Raw genomic sequence first — 17538 nt, forward strand, 5'->3', positions numbered from 1 at the left:
GAATTTGAGCCTTCCATCTTCAAGTTGGAAGTCTTCTCTTGTAATTCAAAGTACTATGTGTTTTCCTTTTTTTAAAAATAAATAAATACTTAAAATTTAAAAAGATATTTATCATAAAGGACTTATGGCCATGTAGTATTTTATTATTAATCTATTCTTCCATTCAATGTTAACAAATACTTTTCCCACACAGGGCAATGTCAATGAACCTATGGCTGAAACATGCTTCATTCATTCACAATACCAAATTACATTTTCTCAAAGAATATTCTATTTATTCAAGGAGATAAAATAATCCAATTGGCTCCATAGAAGGATTGTGTCATTGTAGTTATTTTCTTGTTCCTACCTCCTTTTTGTTATCATCCACCTGTCCTTCTGCCCTTCCAGACCTGACATTGGACATATATGAAGGCCAAATCACAGCTTTACTTGGTCACAGTGGAGCTGGGAAATCAACACTGTTAAATATCCTTAGTGGATTATCTGTCCCTACCAAAGGTAAGGATTCAGGTTGGTAAATAAATCAGCCACCAACATAGAATCCTTCTGCTTACAAACAAACACAGACACCAATGGAAATAAAGCTCGTTTGTAGTATTATTCTAGAAAAGGATGTACTATGTATTATGTATGAAGGTTGAGTATTATTATGGCTATCATTTTCTTGGTCCTTAATGACCATGTGGCATGCCAACTTGTACGTGTTAGCTTAGGCTGCATGACAAATACTCCAAAATGCAATGGCTTAAAATAGAAGTATGTTTATCATTTCTGAGGATTTCTGTGGTTGCTCTGTACAAAACTGAGTAGGCCTAGGTGGTTTAACATGGCCTTACCCACATGTTTAAGACTTCCGTTAGGACAGCCTTCATTCCCAAAGGGGCTAACTTAAGTGGCTTCATGAAATGAGGAGAAAGAAACTAAATCACAGATGGAATTCTTCCTCAGCCTTGACTCCTATCACACTTTCCAAGGTCTCGGCAGGCACATAGCCAAGCCAAAATGGGGGCGGGGAGGAAGGGGTTCATATCTGTACTACATGGTCACAGGGAAACTGCAGATGGGAGCTTTTTGTTTTTAAAGTACCTTACAGCAAAAATAGGAGTGGAGCAGTTGAGATGTCTCAACTGATAAAGTCATGGCTGCATAAGCATGTGGACCTGACTTTGGTTCCCAGCACCCACATAAAACGCTGAGGCCTTTGTGCCTGGAGAGATGGCTCAACTGTTAAGAGAACTTGTTCTTGCAGAAGGCCTGGGTTCAATTCCCAACACTCACGTGGTAGCTTACGAGCATCTGTAATTCCATTTCCAGGTGATCTGACACCCTTTCCTGGTATGTGACAGGCTCGCGTGTGATGCATGTATATAAAGAGGCAAACATACGTGTAAAAATAAAAATCAAGTCTTCAAAACAGAAGAAAATGTCAGGAGAACCCAACAGCCCCTTCCTTTAATCCCAACACTGGGCAAGCAGAGAGGGGAAATTCCTTGGGGTTCTCTGGTCAGTCAGTCTAGATGAATCCATGAGCTTCACTCAGATTCCATGAGAGTTTTGTCAAGAGTAACCTCTGGCCTCCATACACATACGCACATGCATTCATGCATATACACGTACCTACACGTATCAATGCATACACTCATCAAAAAAAAAGAAAGTTGAGTTAAATAAACCTTGAAAATAAAGCCATATATCCAAAACTGAATGAATAAATTGACAGTTTTTATGTATAACTACTTCCATTGGCTCACTGTCCCGATATTAACGCTTGATTTTCACAACAGGTTCCGTCACCATCTATCACAATAGATTATCAGAAATGGCTGACCTAGAAAGTGTGTTCAGGATCGCAGGAGTTTGTCCACAATCCAATGTTCAATTTGACTTCCTTACTGTGAGAGAAAACCTCAGACTTTTTGCTAAAATAAGAGGAGTTCCACCCCAAGAGGTGGAGAAAGAGGTACGTACACATGTGTAGGACCGCTTTTTTTTTTTGGTCCGAATGTGAATGCTAAGGCCCATTTGTGTCAAGATGCATTTTTTTTTCAATTTCTTTGCGTCGATATGTGGTGTTAGGAAATCCAATTTAAGCAAGGATATGTATATATAATATATAAGCTGCCCTTGTTTAACATTGAATGCAAAAGATCATTTGCTCCTCGAAGTAACCCTCTGAGACAAATGCCATTGTCCTCTCTGTCTTACCTATAAGGAGACTCAGGCTCAGAAAAGCAAATGACTCAACCAGGCTTATGATGTAGGTGAACACGGGGTGTCATTAGAACCCACAACCCTTGACCACAGAGTCTATGCTTTTACCCATCACAAAGAACAGCTTTGTACTGATGAGGAAGGGGAAAAAAAGAGAGAGAATATTGTGTGTATGTTTCAACACTTGTAATTTTTTTCAGGTGCAAAGGGTTTTGCTGGAATTGGAAATGAAAAATATTCAAGATATCCTTGCTCGAAACCTAAGTGGTGGACAGAAGAGAAAGCTAACTTTCGGAACTGCCATTTTAGGAGATTCTCAGGTAAGTCAGTCAGTGGTTTTACAGGTAATTTTCAATAAGAATTCAAAACTTTGTTTTGCAAAGGACCTATGTTGCAGAAATATTTAGCATATGCAGCATAAGAGCAAGCCTGGCATAAGGCTCCTTTAAACCTAGAGAGTAAGGAATCTATGCTGCTCCCTGGGAGAGTTTTTCTCTTTAGAGGAAAACCCTATCTGTCACTTCCCTCTAGATTTTCCTCCTGGATGAGCCCACTGCTGGGCTGGATCCCTTTTCAAGGCACCGGGTGTGGAATCTCCTGAAGGAGCGCAAAGCAGACCGTGTGGTCCTCTTCAGCACGCAGTTCATGGATGAAGCTGACATCCTGGCTGGTAATTGCTGCTTCCTTAAGCATCGTGATGAGGACAGTCAGGGACCTAAGCACCATGGACCAGTGTTGTGAACAGCTAAATTTTAACCTACTCATCTAAACGTGTGATGAAGTGTGCATTTAGCACAAACATATTAACATCAATTATTTTACCAGGTCATGTATGTGCATGCACGTATGGGTATGTGTGTGTTCATGTGCATGTAGATATACGTGTGTATGTGCATGTGCTGCCCAGAAGAAACCCTGGGCATTGTTCCTCAAGAGCTCTACCTTGTTTTGCGAAACAGGATCTCTTTGTAGGTTAGACTGTCTGGTAGGGAGCCCCAGGGAACTGTCTGGCTCTCCCTCCAAGTGCAAACTGCCTAACTTAGCTTTCTCACAGGTTCTGAGATCCACAGGTCCTGAACTTGCACAGCAAGCACTTTCGTGACTAGCCGAGCTCTCCAGCTCCATTTCCGCATATCTTGTACATGGGTCATTGAAAGTTGGGTAGTGGCACGAACTGCCAAGAAACTCACGGCGAAGTAAATGAAGTCTACCCTCTTAAAGCTTAATTCTTTTTTTCAGATTTGAGTCCTTTTGTTCAGACTTGAAATGTTCAAATGCTTTTAACGTTTGATCTATCGAGATGTGTAATATGAACCCACACGGTCTAGTTTGATCTATCAGGATGTGTAATATGAACGCACACGGTTTAGTCTCCTCGATGAGTTAGACGATGAGAAACAAGCCTGAGGAGAGATTAAAGGATTTGCGTCATGGAGTCCTCATTAAGTCCCATCTGGAACAGGAAACGTTTCTGGATTGAGTTTTGGAGCGTAAAAACAATTGTCTGTCTTTTCTCAAAAACAGTTGGCCCACTTCTGCGCAGACTTTCTCCTCTGCTTCTTCCTTTTCAGACAGGAAAGTGTTCATCTCCAGGGGGAAGCTGAAGTGTGCAGGCTCATCTCTCTTCTTGAAGAAGAAATGGGGGTTGGGTATCACTTAAGGTAAGGACAAGGCTCCCAGAGTCCTTGTGACTGAACCTATTTGTGAAAGCCCTTCTGCCTCTCAGCCCCGTGGGGTTGGGGATCAAATCTCCAGCATATGAACTTTGGGAAATATTATACCATCACAATGGCTTACTAAGCTATGGAGTCAGGAGTCCTATTTTAAACTCAAATCTATTGTCCAAATCTCAACCTGTCACCATGCGGTTATGATATCCATGTTTCTTAAGTTTTGACTTTTGTGTTGACTGGTTAGTGTTTCCGAGTTACTCGTCCGTAAGAAAGAAAGTAAACATAAAAGCAGTGAGGCAAACAAACAAACAAAAAGCCAAAAAAAAAAAAAAAAAAAAAAAAAAAAAAAAGTCTTAACGGTTCCATTCTGCTCTCTGAACAAAGTAGCCAAATGACATGAGGTGGCTTTCCTATCATGGCTTCTGCACTGACCCTTAGCCATGTGAATAATAGCTTGTTGTTATAACTTGGTTAACCTTCCAATTCTGACTTACAACCTAATTTTTATTTCCTAAGCTACTGTGTCTATGTATCTTAGAAACCAAACTATAAAATTCAATTTTCTTGTTCATAAAGTGGCCGCGAGTAAATGTTACAGAAAAATAGATGAGATTTTGCCTAGCCATGTGGTTTGCTAGGCAACATACAATGTTCTTGAAATAGAAAGTGCTAGCCAGGATCCCCACCCAAATCCTCATGGGTCTCTTCATGGACATTGGGACGATAATTTGCATAGCCTTTTATTTTCTTCTTTTAAACAAAAGTCAGCACATTTCAACCACTTATCGTTTATGTATTTCAAAAGAATATTTTTTGGCAAGGAAACGGCCTTGATGATTCTCTTGTGTGGTGTTGATAGCTACCTTGAGTGTTGTTTTTGTTTGTCTTTAGCCGTTTTCCACCAGTAGAGATGAAAAGCTGCCCCAGAGGCAGATGGAGTGAACCATCTAGACATTTGCAGAACAAGTTTGCCAACCCTTCCTTCCAAGGATCCTTGAAGAACATTATACCAGATGCCCCTCATATTATCCAAAACATTTTCTCAAATGCATTTTATCACCCAAGGAATGGCAGTAGAGAGGGAGGAAACGTACTTTTAATTTAATTTCCTCAGTGGATTTCGATTCTTCTTGAAATACCAAGCACTCTTGTAAGCCCATACGTAGTTTATGAATGAGTAAACTGAATTATTTCGACTTAAGCATCTGGTTTAAGAAAATAAATGCCTGACATTTTTAAGGGTTTGCTAAGTGTGGCCACTGTCACTGTTCAGTTTATCACATGACCTGGCGTGGTAAAAATCGTTGTTCTTAGCCACAAGAAACTACATGAAACTGTACCTTTTCAGTCGCCAAAGCCAAACTTCAGGGCCAGATCACCACAGATATTTTATCTACTGCATACTTTATAAATTTGACTTTTGCCTATCAGCTTACATTTGTACAAATGAGAATTAACTAGTGTTCTGAATGGATAGAATGCTGGTCTCCAAGAGTCTTTATCCTCATTCAGTGTTCTGCCATGGACACTACAAGGAAATCAAACTGTGGGCACTGTGCTTTCCACAGTGTTGATTTTTATCTGCAGCCCAGAATCTTTCATAACACTCCAGTGATGACTCTTACTTGAAGGTTTACTTGTTTACTTCTTGCTCCGCCCCCACTTGAGACAAATCCTTTATGCAGGATATGTAAATTTATACTCTCACTCTAATGCTTGCCGTATACTAAGAGTTTAATGAATTTACGTCGGATGACTAAATTAAATAATTGTCCTTATCTGGCAGGCATGCCTATCGAAAGTACCTGGCTCCTCTGAACCAGTGTAAAAATCCCATTTAGACAGCGCCAACTCTGGATATCATCTTCTACACCACTTACCATATGTACTTCCAATATTTGCTACATCCCTGGTGTTTCAGCTCCGTGTCTATTGATACTTTGGAGACTTGAATCATTGCCCACCTTCCCTCTCTACCATCTCTGAGTTGCCTGGTCAATAATTTTGATTAGCTTTTTTGTTTTCTTCCCACACTACTTTTTCCTGATCTCTTTGTTGGTTTCTCTTTTCCTGTTTACATGACTTATATCTTCCACACGACTCTGGTGGTCTTTTTCTGCACCAAAGAAATTAGGGGTTGTTTTCATTCTATTGTAGGTTGTGTCATAGAGTCTATGTCTCTTTTAAACATCAGTTTGCAGCTGAAGGAAGTCTGTGTTCCGAAGAACATCACATCACTGGTGAAACAGCACATCCCTGAGGCCAAGCTGTCAGCTGAAGGGGAGAGGACACTTGTCTATACATTACCCTTAGAAACAACCTATAGATTTCCAGGTAATGTGTATGAGCACAACAAAATAAAATCTGCATGCAGTATTTATTAAAGTAGCTATGGTGATAGCTGTGTAACTACAATCCATTGAGAGCTTATGATATGTTCGGATGTTAAAATGTGATAGGAAGAGTAAAAAAAATGACATTGTATCCATAGGAGGAAACATGGTATTCTAATTGTTGGGTTGAAACATTTGAACATGTTAGAGAGTTCCCTTCAGCCCTTCCTCTTTTGTGGCTAGCACAATATTTTAGCACTCACAGCTCAAGAAAAAAATTCAATTCTCCTTTGCTGACTACAATAGAATTGTATATGTATATGTTCTTGTATATGTTCTCTGGAATAGCCACTTAAATTACCTAAGCTCAAGAAATCCAAATTATGTAATTAGCCAAATTGTAAAAGCAAAACTAAGATGAAATTCATATTGAAATGCAAATGTATGGAGAGAGTTGACTATAAGAGGGTAATATTTGAGCCTATAGCACAAATGTTAAACAAAATGACACAGGATTTGAAAAATGGAATAATTCCTGTAATATTCATTTCTATGTCTTTGCCATATATGAGCTACAATTCCATATACTTGCATTTCTTAGTCTGAGGAGTATGTCCCCAGTTCATGTGATTGTTGCCATGGTGACTCACTGGCTGTGTGTGCCCTTTAGAACTTTGCCAGAGTCTTGACAGCTGTCCTGGACTGGGAATTGATAGCTATGGTGTTTCCATGACGACTTTGAACGAGGTGTTCCTGAAGCTAGAAGGAAAATCAGCAGTTGAAGAACCAGGTAATTAAAATGCAAAAAATACCCAGAATCATGTAAAGGTATACTCCGGGTGGTCTGTACCTCAAAAAGACCCATTACAAAGAGAAGATTACAAAATGTGAGGGTCTGTCACTTAGGCTCTTTGTAGACAAAACTGTATAAAATGTTCACTCATCGGTTGTCAATATCACTATGTCTAAAATCATTCTCCTCTCTATTACTGTTGAATGGGTTAGTCGGGCCATAAAACATAACCATTGATTCAAAACCTTTGCAATTTTGGGGGGTTGTATTATTGAACCAGAATTTGCATTGTTTGGTGGCTACTTCTTATCCATTGGAAATAGTTATTCGCCTACCTATATACAGATGCGTATGTGTACTACAGAACTATGGACTTGTAGACTGTGTATAGCTGCGTAACTATCTTGTGTGGAGACCTGCACAAATGTAGGCAGGTGATTAAGCATCCAGCCTTGCTTCTCTGTTTGCTTGTATCTTCTATAGCTCTAAGTAAGATTATTAAAATTACGACTCTAAGCCTACATGCGTCCAGTCCTAGGCTTCGCTCTGTTTAGGTAGGGGGATCACGTGTCTTGGATTTCTGTCATTAAGTTCATGTGTAGCCTTGGTAAGTCTTTTGTAGGAGTTGCCTTTCACCCTCCCTACTGTGAGGTCTCCTTTGACTTCGATAGTGCTGTTCATCCTGGGTTGTCTGCGGTAACCACACATAACACATCTTTAACGCACAGTACATTGACCCACTTCAATTTCTTCTTGATCTTTGAAATTAAGGTACATTTCCTGTAAATAGTATGTAGTTAAATGTTACTTTTTAATACATTTCTCAGGATATTAGTTATAGGAGTTGGTGGGCTGTTTGTATGTGAATGTGGTTATGTTTAACTCTGTCATATTGGTCCATCTGCTCTTTGATTCTGTGTTTCTGCTGGCCTTTCTTTTGTTTATTGTTACTCAACCATTTGACTTCTACATTGGTTTTTTTTTTAGTTGTGATTCTTTGTGTTTTTCCTATGTAAATGATAAGGATATTTATTTATAATGGCATTTGCACTGACGTTACTCTAATACCACAGAGAAAATGTAAGCATCTTCAGATGAATATAGTTTTATCAATTTTCCTATTTGAGAGTATATATACATGTATGTATAATTATTTCTGCACGTATATCTTTGCGTAGTCCAGCTTCATAGTTACTATTATTTTTTAAACTAAATACCAACAGTCAGTTTAAATTTATGAAACTGTAGATCAGTGTCTATGTATCTGTAGAGATAATTGGTTGGTGATGACTGTGATGATGATTGTGGAGAAAGAGGAAGACAGATGATAGATACATACATACATACAGAGAGAGAAAGAGAGAGAGAGAGAGAGAGAGAGAGAGAGAGAGAGAGAGAGATTGGGACAGACAGACAGATATAGAAAGATGATAGATAGATATAGATAGATAGATAGATAGATAGATAGATAGATAGATAGATAGATGATAGACATAGAGACAGACAGGCAGATATAGATAGATGATAGATAATACATACATACATACATACATACATACATACATGATAGGTAGGTTGATAGCTAATAGATAGATGGTAGGTAGATAGTTAATAGATGGATAATAGGTAGATAGTAGATGGATAATAGATAAATGATAGCTAGATAGCTAGTTAATAAATGGATAATAAATAGATGATAGATAGATAGATAGATAGATAGATAGATAGATAGATAGATAGATAGATAGGAAAGAAAGGGAAAGTAAAAATGGTGAATAAAATGAAGAGGGAAAGAAAGATTTTGGTGTATTTTCTCACACACAGTACCTCTTCAAAGTTCCTTTTTATTTCACATTTATCAACTACAATGTATATTTAAACCAAAGGCACTCATTAGTACTTCTTCTTTGGGACTTTCTAGTTTTTATATTTGTGTGGGAATTTTCAACTGAACAAAAAAATTCAAAATAAATATAATGTATAGGCAACGGATTCAAAAAAGCTTGAAAAACTCAAATAGTACTTTTTAAAAAGGAACTATAAATCTATATGAGCCAACAATTAAGGAAAAATTTATAAACATTTGGCATCAGCTCACAGATATCATATTCTCTGATTAGATTTTCATTTCCCCCTTTGCACAATGACTGTTTACTGGTCTTAAAGACCACAGGTCTTATTTTGAGACACAACTCATAAACTCTTTATTACTGAGGCTGGGTTTTTGTTTCTTTCTTTACTGAAACTCATCGCCGGCTTGTCAATGGTATCCATATTTTCAGCAGGTATAACCCTTTGCCGATTATAGATATTCTAAAACCCTTATTATCAATTCCAACATGAAGATCACATAACAAGATGACCTGTACTGAGACTCACTTTAATTAATTTTTTTCATGTGAGTTACACTTTCCTGTTTCTTCACATATCTCGCAATTTGCCCTGTATCTTGGACATAATTATATTCTGAAAGCCCAGAAGGCTTAAGAGGCCGTCCCAGAACATGAGATGGCTTGTCCTCTGTGAGGCTGCTGCTGCAGATGGCTCTATGGGTCTAATTTACCTTAAGCGAATGTCCGTGACTTAGGGAGGCCTTTATTGCCTTCTTCCCACCTCACAGTATTAAATTACTCAACCCCCTTAACAGCTAGAGAAACAGCCTCTCGCCACCTTTTTGTTTAAATGAACTAATAAGGCATTAACCTGACTCTCCCTGTGGTGGTCAATTTCGGTGGTCAAGTTGATGGACTTTGAAACCCCCATGGAAGCAAACGCCTGGAAATGTCTGTGAGGCGTTATCTAAATTAGGTTAATTGACATAAGGACAATGTGAACAGCGCTATTTCCCCAGGCTGAACTGAGTAAGGAGAAAGCAAGCTAAGCCCGAACATCCATTGCTCTCTGCTTCCTGGCTGGAAATATGAGGCGACCAGCTGCCTTCAGCTCTTCCCACCATCACTTCCTCTACCACTATCCATTAAATATGCCCAGTATATTTTGTCTCAGTATATCAATTTCCATCTCTTGACACAATGACTGGCCTGTGGTGGGCTGATGAGTTACACAAAGGCAGACTCTGCATGTCTTGATGACTGCTTTCTGCTTCTTGACACCATTGGTCGTTTCCTCTCATCTCCCAAGGCTGAAGGCGGGTCCAGCGGGTCCAGAGTTGTTTACTGCTTTGGGAATATGGAGACCAATCTCATTAAATAGAAGAGAAAACCCTTGAATTTTTCCTTTCCATGTGTTCATGTGGATAACGTGTGTCTGGGTGCCCGCATGTGTGCAACTAGGTATGGAAATCAGAGGACAGCCTTCGCAGTCCTTCCTCTGGTGCCCTCCAACTTTTGTTTGAGGCAGCTTTACTTATTCATCTGAAATTTCACTCTGTGCTCGGCATGCTAGCCAGCAAGATCCAGGGATAGAACTGTCCCTGTCTCCTATTTCACGTGCTGGAGCTACAAGTAAGCACCACCATGTTCTGCCATTTTTTTTTTGTCATAATTTTCAGGGATCCGAATCCATGTCCTCACATTTGTTAGAAAACTGCTTTATTACTGAGTCATCTCCCCAGCCACAATTACTCTATTCTATTCTATTCTATTCTATTCTATTCTATTCTATTCTATTCTATTCTATTCTATTCTATTCTACATCCCAGCATCAGCACCTCAGTGTCCTCCTAGTCCTCCCTCACACAACTCCCCCCTCCATTCCTCCTTCCCCTTCTTTTAAGAGCTCCATCTAATGTTTGGCTGTGGGTGTCTGCGTCTGTTTCCATCGGCCGCTGGGGGCAATTATTCTCCCATTATGACTTTGATCCTGTTAAAAGTCACAATGTTCTGATTCATCGTGTATTTGTATGTCTATGTTTGTGCCTCTACTTACAAGTCTGAGCTTTAAGATTTATCTTAGCTTGCTATCAGATTTATTTTTAGCATCATTCCTGGACATCGTCGTAGGTAGCTAGGGATACGAGAGAACAGGCAAAAGGCTTAATCAATTTTAAGTCTCCCTAGTAGAGACTATTATAGTTAAGCACTAGGCTTCTGACCTGTTGAAAGTTATGGCGTGTAGCACATTAATTTGTCTCATTCCTTTACCATGTCGTCAAGGTACACGCGAATACAGTCAGGACCTTGCTTAAACACTTTTCAAACCTCTTTATGTGTTTAACTTTCATTCCTTCTTTTTTGAAAACTGCTTTATTCTTAGATAATTTCACGCATCTGCACAATGTATTTTAGCTTTAGTTTTTTATGTCTGCCATTCTATTTACCTCTTAAATAATTTTGTATTCTTTTATGCATTTATACAACGTATGTCGATCATACTCACCTGTCACTACCTCCCCCAGTTTCTCTGGTGCTCCTTGCCCTGTCTCCCTCCCAACTTCCCATCTTCTTTTGTTGTTATTAATAACCTCCTAAGTCAAATCCGTCCTATGTAGATGCACATGGGTGTGTGGCTATTCATTGGAGGAGCATGGGCGATATGCCAGTAGCTGCATCAAGAATACTGACTCTCCCTCTGCCACCATCATGAGTCCCTCCTCCACCCACACTAGGATTTTGCCAGCTTGACCTTGTGCCATAACCACAGATACTGTGAGCCAATGTGTGTAGGGGCCGTGTCAAGTCTGGAAGTCTCTTTATATAGTTCTGTATACAAGAATACCCTTTTTAATTCCAACATTTGTTCAATAAATGATTTTTTTTCTCATTCTGGCTCTGAAGGCAGCAGCCAGCAATGCCTTGGGATGTGTGCATGAGTACAGTAGACCAGAACGTTGGTAAAATGCACCCAAACCATAGTTTCAGCAATGCATGCCTGACATGGGATTTTCACTAATTGCCTCCTCTGTGTCTTACAGAGGTTGACATAGTGGGAGAAGGACAAACAGAGAGATCTGGGGACACAGAGAGACTCATGGAGATGGAGCAGACTCTCTCCACACTTACGGAAACGAAGAAGACAGGCAGCATGGCTCTCTGGAGACAGCAAACCTGTGCAATGGCAAAGGCTCGCTTGTTGAAGTTAAAGCATGAGAGGAAAACGCTTCTCTCTGTGTGAGCATCAGGATGCTTTTGAGTTCTCTTACATAACATTAAAGATGACAAAGGTGGGGCAAGGAGAGAAAACGTTCTATACATCTAAGTACCATTGATTGCTAGGTGGGTCATTGGTCCTAGTGATTACCTATTAGGAGACTAGATGGTGGAGTTTATATTTGTCAGACAATTTGAAAGGAAAAGCTGAGGTGATGTAAGTTTTCGTGCCTATCTCCTTCGTTTCATGTTCTTCTCCATGGGATATCATGGACATGTTACAGGGGACCCTTTCTCCTAGGATCTGGGTGTCCAGATTGTGGGGTTGTACACCCACAAGATACATAGTGTGGGATACCCCAAGGGTAGAAGAACAAGAGAAGTGATCAAAGAATAAAGCTACAGTTTGTCTCCTCAAACTTAGAAGTAGGAGAGATGCAAAACACTCTTACAATATAGGCAGGGCTGGAGAGACGAGTCAGAAGTTAAGAGCACGGTCCTGAGTTCAATTGCCAGCAACTATATGGTGGCTCGTGGCTACCTATAACGGGATCTGATGCTCTCTTCCAGCGTGTTGGTGTACACACAGATAGAATACTCGAATCAACCCTTATATGCTTGTGGTGACAGCTTTATTCTCTGCAGGCTCTTGGTTCTGGGAGTTGCCCTTTGCCCTCTTCTTTTCGAAAGTATCAAGATGAAAATACTTCAGAGCGCTTACACTTGGGATCTTTCCCCACACTCGTACTTCCTTGCCCCTGGACAACAGCCCCACGGCATGCTCACTCAGTTACTGATCATCAATAAGACAGGTAATAACATATTTCCAACTCACATGTGTATCTGTATTTCATTCTTAAAGTGCCGAACAAGAACTTAGGATGGGGAGCGTACAAGAAAAGAAAGGTCAAAGGTAGCAGAAGGCAGAGGCAAGGAAAAGGAGAATCTACTGGAAACACATTTCATTCAACAATACCACAGAGATGTCTGAGATCTTATAGTCTCATTTTAATCATTTAATTACAGTGTTAAAGAGTATTCTACTGTGTACTTATACCACGTTGTGTTTATCAATCACCTGTAAATGGATCCCCCACACAAATGGTTATGAATAGTATTTTGATCATGAACAGTACTTTGATCAGTGATCGTGTGTATTTTTGTGAAGATCTTTTTTCATTTCTTTGGGGTATCCTCTTAGAAGTGGGATTGTTGGATCATATAATGCAGATGTTTAAACTCTTAAGGACCCACCAAATTGTTTTCAAAGTAAGTGTACGTGCATGCTAGCAACATATGCATTCTAACTCCTGAACCCCTCAGATGATTCCCCTTCCTGACATTTTATAAATATCGCAAATGTCCCATGATATCTTCTGTCTTGTGTGTATGCATTTCCTATGTTTGCGCATGTCTTTGTAAACAAGGGTGTGCATGCATGAGTATGCAGGTAGAGGCCAGAGGTCAACATTGGATGTTTCCCTCACTCATTCTCTACCTTAATTTTTTTTGTTACTTTCATTTTTTTTTTTACAGTCCACTCATTGTCCCCCTCCTGGTCCATCCTCCCACAGTCCCTCATCCCATTCCTCCTCCCCACTGTCTTCAAGAGGATGCCCCCCACTGCCAGGCCTCCTGACTCCCTGGGCCCTCAAGTCTCTAGAGAGTTAGGTGTGTCTTCTCCCACGGAGGCCAGACCAGACAATCCTCTGCTGTGTATGAATGGGGCCTCGGACCAGCTCATGTCTGCTACCTGATTGGTAGCTCAGTGTCTGAGTCACTGAAACTTGAACTCATTACACTGTCTCTTCAATGAGCTCAAGAGATCTGTCTGCCTCTGCCTCCCAATGCTGGTATTGCACTCACGTGCCCACGTCTGAATTTTTGTGCAGGTGCTGGGGACGGAACCTAGGTCATCACCTTGCTCAGCGAGCACACACGCTCTTGACTGAACAACCTTCTCAGTCCTTCTTTCTCTTCTGGTTTCTATTTGTGTTTTTGGTAATGGCTTACAGTGCTGAGGGCTCTTCTCATGCGCTCACTGACTTTCTCAGAGAAGTGTTCTCGCCAATTTTAGTAGAATTCCTTGAGTATATGTTTCTTCGTTTTCAGCACATGCCTAGGAGAGTTTCGAGAGTTACACACTGGTTGCTTATCTGGGTAGAAGCTCTTCAAAGTGACTCATGTCACCACGCTGCCTTCCTGCCTCAAGAAACTTATTTGAAAAAAATCAAGGAATCATCTCGTAATAGTGAATTCTGTTTTCAGAAGTTTAGGGATTAGAAATTACCTGTCATGAAAACCCCATGGCTATTCGTTACAAGATTCCAGAGGAAAAAGAAAAGCTAGTTCGAGAGTCCCACAATATGGGGCCACGGGTGTGATTCCCAAGCACTATCAAGAAAGATTTATCAGTAAATACATATGTTGTAGCATAAATTCCTAGAGCAACAAACCGACTTTTAATTCACGATGGCAAGGAAAGTACCTGTTGCAGCATTGAGCTACAAAACTGAGCGTGGACTTCTCTAGCTTCGAAAGACCTAATATGTTGGATTACATCCTAGAGGCAAGCATTGATGACTTTATCCAGTCTGTGGAGCGCCAGAACATAGCTTTGGAAGTCGATGCTTCCGGAGCCAGAGATGGCACGGACGACCCATCCTTCAACGGAGCCCTTACAGTGTCTGGCGGTGAGAAGGTACGCTGGTCTCCAGCGCAGAAACTCCACCAAGTGTGTCAAGACAACATAGCCCTGAGATACCCAGGTCTCCAGTGTAAGAAATAGAAACAAAAGCAAGTGCTGGATGTTTTTTTGCTTCGTGGACTTTATTTATTGATATGATAAATAATCCTTGGTTCTATCATGTTTGCCAACAAAACCCAGGTGTAATAGCAAAATACGTCATTCAAGTTTATATACTTGATGCTATATCTGAGGCCAGGAAATTCATATTTCCCTTTATAGATGTTATACCATTTAAATATCTTAGAAATGCTGTTTTGTCTATGACAATAAATGCTTTAAAACATGATTCTAGCCGTAGGCAAGACAGCTGACAGATCAGACACATTTTTTTTTATTCCAAATTTACTTATGCCAGGGGTTTGCTTTTATTTACACAGCATAATTTTTTGTTTGTTTGTTTGTTTTTGAGATTACAATTTGCGCACAGCATTTGTGGGATTCTTTTGTTATTATTTGAGGCCATTTTTAAAACACATCATTGAGGCTCTCAGTGTATCTCAGTGGAGGGTGCTGGACTCCTGTAATATAAGGCTGTGGGTGTGGTTCCCAAGCACCATCAAGAAACTACCACGACGTCGTCGCATCTTAAAATCCCAAATTTGGGGGTTGGGGATTTAGCTCAGTGGTAGAGCGCTTGCTTGCCTAGCAAGCTCAAGGCCCTGGGTTCAGTCCCCAGCTCCGAAAAAAAGAAAAAAAAAATCCCAAATTTGACTTTCTTTGGAAAAAGCGAAGGTCTTTGATAATTAGGAGATTCTGTTTATTATATTTGTAGAACCACAGCTTTTCGCTGGCATGCAATACCAAGAGACTGAATTGTTTCCCAGTTCTGATGGACGTCCTGAGCAATGGGGTACTGGGAATGGTCAAACCGTCAGCCCGCATCCGAACCGACAGAAGCACCTACTTCGTGGTAAGTTCAAGTCCATTGCAGCATCCTCCCTGATCACCTTTCAAAGCCCTGGAATCATAGCCTTTTGGAGTCCACCAAAACCATAGCCAGAACTTGGATTCACACTGGCTTCTGTGGCTTTGGAAAACCAGCCCCCTTCAAGACCCCTGGGCTTTTTAAGACTGCAAACTAAAACATTTTCCAGAGAGGAAAAGGAGAGGTCAAAAGCGAGAGTGTACGGCACTGTGGTTAATACGAAGGAATGAACAAACAGAATGAAATAAGAAAGAGGGGTGGGAGGGAGGGGAAGGAGGACTGAGAGACTCATTGCTTAAGAGGGGGGAGGAGGGAAGGAAAGGAGGAGGGGGAGACTCATTATTTTTACGAAAGCTACCCAAGAAAGAAAGAAATCAGGACAAAGCTCAGCCTGGAATTTCAGACTATCCTCATTAGACTCACTCCAGGTTCTTGCCAGAAATATTAACTCCTTGGCCTACCTTCGACCTACTACGCCAGCTTTTCCAAACTCTGCCTGGCAGCCACGGTAGCTTATGGGTGCCCGGGAGGCAGAGACAGGGGCTTCCCCAGGAAGCTGCTAACTAGTCTAGTTGTATCTGTGTTCCAATGAATGACCCTGCCTCAATATGTAACATGGAGATGGAGTGAGAGACAGCCATGACAGCGTCTGCCCCCTGCCCATACCCACACACACGCAAGCATGCATATACCATACGCACAGACCAAAAAAATGCTGTATTTCTAACCCAAGGCCTGAGCAATTGAACATAGATAGCCCTTCGAATTTAGAAACTGGGCGACCATCTTTTGGAAAGATTCCTTTGTTCTCAAGTACAGATTTAGGAAACACTGCTTTTCTAAAAATATTTTTAATTTTATTTCTGAACAGTTTTGTATCTGGTGTTTTCCCTAAGTGCATGTCTGTGTACCCCTTGTGTGACCTCTAAGGCCAGAAGAGGACTTCAGATCCTCTGAAACTAGAGGTGCAGAGAACCACCTCGTGGGTTCTGGGGATAGAACCTGGGTCCCCTGGAAGAGCAAGCCAGTGCTCTTAACAGCACAGCCACCCCCTGCCCCCAGCCCCATAGCTTTTTAACACATTTAAACATAAATACTTGGTACCAAGGGCCAAGCCCTGGACACAGTAAGCACACACTTACTTACTTGCTAACCACATAAATGACTATCAGAGATCAACATTGACTGTCCCATTCAGCTCTCTGGCTTCATGACTGCCATTAAAAATATGCTTAATCAAGCAATGGCTGTGCGAATCTTACAGCAACAATGGCTTTGGGCACGATAAGAGTTTGTGCATCTCCTTGAAGGGAGCTGCAGTGGCTACAATGAACACAACATTTTGCTGGGTTTTTTCACATCCCCTCCTCATACTCCACCTCTACTTTGGAATCAACGACGAGTACTGATCTGACCTCCTGATGTGCCTACTGTTTGACATGGTTCTTGAACCCAGCTGCCACATTTGGGATAATCAAAGATCAGTTGGGAAACTGAGGACGTTAGCCTCGACTTACCACGTCTTACCTAACATCACAGTGAATCGTAGAATGACTGACATAACAATACACTGTTAACGATTTCCAACTATGAAACGTTTTTGATTGATGTGTGCTCTTGAGGTCAAAACTAGCAAGTTTTGAGCACGGAATGAAGTAGTCCAAAATCAAGCTCACAAACTGGAAGGATCAAGAAAGGTTTGGAGAGCCCAACAGACACCTGAGGCATACAATCGATTTAGTGGTTCTAAAATTTATGCCAGAAAAAGAGACTCGGAATTTGTTCATTTGGATTTTCCTTTTC

The 17538-nt window shown here is 40.7% G+C and overlaps 1 protein-coding gene across 1 annotated transcript in view; it reads left to right on the forward strand.

Annotated features, from left to right (window-relative positions):
- LOC116909663 (ATP-binding cassette sub-family A member 8-B-like) overlaps window positions 1-17538 on the forward strand; it is a 49711-nt gene that overhangs the window by 13126 nt on the left and 19047 nt on the right. Inside the window, 12 exon segments of the mRNA XM_032913316.1 lie at window positions 391-501; window positions 1788-1963; window positions 2415-2534; window positions 2746-2884; window positions 3786-3857; window positions 3860-3875; window positions 6082-6221; window positions 6891-7010; window positions 11887-12082; window positions 12707-12873; window positions 14629-14762; window positions 15583-15720. Coding sequence (XP_032769207.1) covers window positions 391-501; window positions 1788-1963; window positions 2415-2534; window positions 2746-2884; window positions 3786-3857; window positions 3860-3875; window positions 6082-6221; window positions 6891-7010; window positions 11887-12082; window positions 12707-12873; window positions 14629-14762; window positions 15583-15720 — 1529 coding nt within the window.

Source organism: Rattus rattus, chromosome 9 (genome assembly GCF_011064425.1).
Source record: "Rattus rattus isolate New Zealand chromosome 9, Rrattus_CSIRO_v1, whole genome shotgun sequence".
Taxonomy (NCBI): domain Eukaryota; kingdom Metazoa; phylum Chordata; class Mammalia; order Rodentia; family Muridae; genus Rattus; species Rattus rattus.